The sequence below is a fragment of the Priapulus caudatus genome, unplaced genomic scaffold (genome assembly GCF_000485595.1).
Source record: "Priapulus caudatus unplaced genomic scaffold, Priapulus_caudatus-5.0.1 Scaffold3293, whole genome shotgun sequence".
In the NCBI taxonomy this organism is placed as follows: domain Eukaryota; kingdom Metazoa; phylum Priapulida; class Priapulimorpha; order Priapulimorphida; family Priapulidae; genus Priapulus; species Priapulus caudatus.
Window position 1 is genome coordinate 10,625 of NW_014580354.1, and position 4,375 is coordinate 14,999.

General features: G+C 44.6%; 1 protein-coding gene across 1 annotated transcript in view; it reads right to left on the minus strand.

The window, feature by feature from the left end:
- Positions 1–3,531, minus strand: part of LOC106819370 (ectopic P granules protein 5 homolog) — a 10,787-nt gene extending 7,256 nt beyond the window's left edge. Inside the window, exons 1-5 of the mRNA XM_014824014.1 lie at positions 3,481–3,531; positions 2,031–2,227; positions 1,197–1,293; positions 520–809; positions 1–65 (exon numbers count right to left, since the gene is read on the minus strand). The exon at positions 1–65 is cut by the window's left edge and continues 79 nt beyond it. Coding sequence (XP_014679500.1) covers positions 1–65; positions 520–809; positions 1,197–1,293; positions 2,031–2,227; positions 3,481–3,513 — 682 coding nt within the window. The 5' untranslated portion in view covers positions 3,514–3,531. The remainder of the gene's footprint in view (positions 66–519; positions 810–1,196; positions 1,294–2,030; positions 2,228–3,480) is intronic.
- Positions 3,532–4,375: the final 844 nt, after the last annotated feature.

Here is a 4,375-nt window from a genome sequence, read left to right on the forward strand (position 1 = left end):
TCGTATCCGCTGGACGCGCGCGCCTGTAGTTCGACCAGTGGTCACAGATGTACTGCACCGTCTCGCTGGCAGAGGGAAAGAGAGAGAGAGACGTGAAAGTTAAGAGACGATGGATAGAAAGGAAAAATCAGCGGGGAAATACGACGAAGACGATGCTACATTACTTAATCTAATTAGCAAATACGTAAAACTTTAAAGTAATCACTTTTGTTGGAGAGTTTATTTTATTTAAATGTTTCCGCGAGTGCTTTAGCCGAGTTTTGAAACTTGGACAACTAAACGATTTCTTGTAGTTTCCTGTATTTTTGTGTGTATTTTTATGAAACAGGAGTACAAGAAAGTAATCAAATAAAAATAAAATCTCAAAATCATAAATAAACTTTCAAAAAATAAAATAAATCACCAATCAACGCTTAAAACCGATAACGAAATCACGCGTAAAAAAATCCTTCAAAAAACCGTTAAACCGAAACGACAACACTAGATGGCGCTACCCTACCGGGCGTCTGCGTTCGTTACCACAGCATCCAGCCAATCCTCTTGTTCAGCTGCCTGTAGCGCGTCTGCTGGAAGCTCTCCAGTCCGCGGCTGAGGATCGCGACGACGCACGTGCCGAGAGCGAACAATCCCAGCATCGCCGCCTCCGACATCTCTGCCGGGTCGTACGCGTCGTCGCCGCCGCCGCCGGCGCCCCCTGGCGTGACGCGCAGCGCGAAGCGGAACACGTCGTTCAGCTGCAGCTGGCTGAGCAGCAGGATCAGGTCGCTCTCGGCGAGGAGAAGCCACGGCCTGCTCGCATCCTCGTTCTCCTTCGTCGCCGCGGCAACCGCGCGTTAATCGCCGTTATTCGTTACTTACTTCTTACTGTCATATCTTACTGTTAATGTACTACTTATTATTAACGTTATTCGCTACTTACTTCTTATTTATGCTAATTATCATATATATTTATATTATTTCATCATATGTTCATTCGTGATTATTCGTTATATCATTATAATTTATTCAGGCTCTTGCATATCTAACGCTCATGTGAAGTGCTGTCACTAGATAATTTCCACGTCGAAATTATAACGTTTGATTAGTTTTATTATTAAATAACTACGAATGCGATCGCTGCTGCGAGATCTACGTGTGCTAACGATGAACGCAGATGGCGCTATGTGTCTTGTACAGCGGACAGTGGCGCCACCTACCTCCTCTCCCTCACTGTTCAGCACGACCCACGGCTTGGAGGCGTTAGTTCTGTTGTCGTTCTGTGAGTTCATGTGTTGAAGGAACTCCTCTCTCCCCCTGTATACAGTATACAGAAAGCAGAGCTTAGTATATAATAATAGCAACAGTAGTATAAATAAAAACAATATAATGATAACAACAATAATAATAATAATTATTATTATTATTATAATACTGTATACGCTGTATATTTCACGGTGGTTTAATTTTCGCAAATTTCGAGAACGCGTCCCCGACCGCGAAAATAACAACACGCGAATAACTCATACCGAATAATAGCGAATAATTCATAATTCACCGACCGCGAAATTAACCACTCGCGAAATTGTCCGTCAAGTCAGAATTTGCGAAAATATCTGTACGCGAAAAATATGGCGTATACAGTAATAAGCACGGCTTTTTCGGAGGGCCAGTACAGAAAACCCAGTGATTGGTTAATTCGTTTTCGGTTAAATGATCAGAATTTCAGGCAAACTCAATTAACTTTGAGACAAGAATCTCTTTACATGTCTTAGAATTTGGTATAACACGTTAGGCAACAAATGACTCTATAATGAATAATTCTAGTTTATTTGAATAAAATATCTCTTTAGCAAGCCGCTTTCACACCGCCCCTTTTTCCATCAAATCACATGAACCCGAATTTTCAATATTCATCACTTTCAGTTTCAAACGCGAAAACTTTCCCATCGACCGCTAAAATCCATTTCACGACGATCAATCAATTTAAACGCGTTCTCTTTTATCGAATCAAATTCATTCGATTAAATCGATTCCGCATCGCATCCTCTCACCGTATCGGTGACGTCATCGTCGCCAGCACGGTCAGCGCGTGGTCGACCGCCACCTGACCTTGACTGCCGGCTCCGGTAGATGGCAGCACTTGTATGAAGGCGGCCGTCCAGTCAGCGAGGCCGGGCGGACAGCGAAGCAGGTGGTTGAGAATGAAGAGATGGTCCTCATAGGTAGCTATCCGCAGCAGCGCACTCACCTGTAGCAATAATAGTAGTAGTTAGACATCTATCCCCCACCTGTAGCAATAATAGTAGTAGTTAGACATCTATCCCCCACCTGTAGCAATAATAGTAGTAGTTAGACATCTATCCCCCACCTGTTTAGCATCAATAGTAGTATTAGACATCTATCGCCCCACCTGTAGCAATAATAGTAGAGTTAGACATCTATCCCCCACGCTGTCAGCAAATATAGTAAGTAGTTTAGAAATCTATCGCCCCACCTGTAGCAAATAAGTAGTAAGGTTAGAGCATCTATCGCCCCAACCTTAGCAATAATAGTAGTAGTTAGGCATCTATGCCCCCACCTGAGCAATAATATAAGTAGTTAAGACAATCTATCCCCCACCTGTTAGCAATATAGTAGTAGTTGGACATCTATCCCCCACTGTGCAATATAGTAGTAGTTAGACGATCTATCCCCCAACGCTGTAGCAATAATCAGTAGTAGTTAGCACTCTATCCCCACCATGTAGCAAAATAATAGTAGTAGTAGGCATCTATCCCCCACCTGTTAGGCAATAATAGTAGTAGTTAGACATTATACCCCACCTGTAACAATAATAGTAGTAGTTAGACATCTAGTCCCCCCCTGTAGACAATAATAGTAGTAGTTAGACATCTATCCCCCACCTGTAGCAATAATAGTAGTAGTTAGGCATCTATCCCCACCTGTAGCAATAATAGTTGTTAGTTAGACCATCTATACCCCAATCCTGTAACAAAATAGTAGTAGTTAGACACTCGTATACCCCACCTGTAGCAATATAGCTAGTAGTTTTACAGACATCTATCCCCCACTGTAGAGCCAATAATAGAGTAGTTTAGACATCTATCCCCACCTGGTAGCAATAATAGTAGCTAGTTAACATCTATCCCCCACCTGCTAGCAATAATAGTAGTAGTTAGACATCTATCCCCCACCTGTAGCAATAATAGTAGTAGTTAAGCTATTTTTCCCATGCCTATAAAAGTAATAGTAGTTGTTAGGTAACTCTATCCCAGCATATAGAAATAATAGTAGTAGTAGTTAGAAGTAGCATATATAAATAGTAGAAGTAGTAGAAGAAGTAGTAGTTAAGCTACTCTCCCCCAACCTATAGAAAAATTAATGTTAATCATTAGTCATTAGACATTGGACACATGCTCCACGCCTCCTCCTCATCCTCCTCTTCCCCCTCCTCCTCCTCCCCACCTCCTCCTTCTCCTCCCCATCCTCTCCCCTACCTACCATGCACGTCAGCCACTCCTGTACAGGCTTCATGAAGCCATCAGCATCAGCAGCAGCTTCCCCTCCCCACCCCTCCCTCTCCCTCTGCTCCTCCAACCCTCCTCCTTCTCCTCCTCTCCCCTACCTACCATGCACGTCAGCCACTCCTGTACAGGCTTCATGAAGCCATCATCATCATCAGCAACAGCCTCCCCTTCCCTTCCCCTCCCCCTCTCCCCCCTGTTTCAATTTCATCCTGGGGAGAACCCTGGCATGGAATTACATGTTCGTTGTTTTATGTATCATTTATATTGTTTAACATGAATACAAATTAGTTTTTGAAGCAAAGTATTTTTTAACAGAAAGATAATATTTTAATGTGTATGATGCAGTGCTCGAAATAAGCGTTGTCCGGTTGTCCGAGACAACCGGAATTTGCGCCGGACAACCTAACCAATCTGAGACATTGTCCGGTGGACAACCAAGAAACCCTATCCTTAATCCTAACCCTAACCCTAACCCTACCTTGCTCCTACACCTCTCCTCCCGGTCCCCCGCCTCTTCTCGCCCTCTTCTGTCCCCTTACGCTACCCAGGCGATGTCAGCCACTCCTGTACAGGGCTTCATGAGCATCATCATATCATCAGCAACAGAACAGCTAAACCTCCCCTCCCCTCCCCCGCCTCCCTCTGCTCCGCCACCTCCTGCCCCTCCTCACTCCTCATCCTCCTCTCTCTCTTCTTACCTACCATGCACGAGCCACTCCGGTACAGGCTTCATGAGCCATCATCATCAATAGCACAGCTTCCCCTCCTGCCCCCCCCCTCCCTCTGTCCTCACCGCTCCTCCACTCCTCCTCTCCTATCGCGTCCCTACCTACCATGCACCATGTCAGCCCACTCGCTGTACAGGCTTC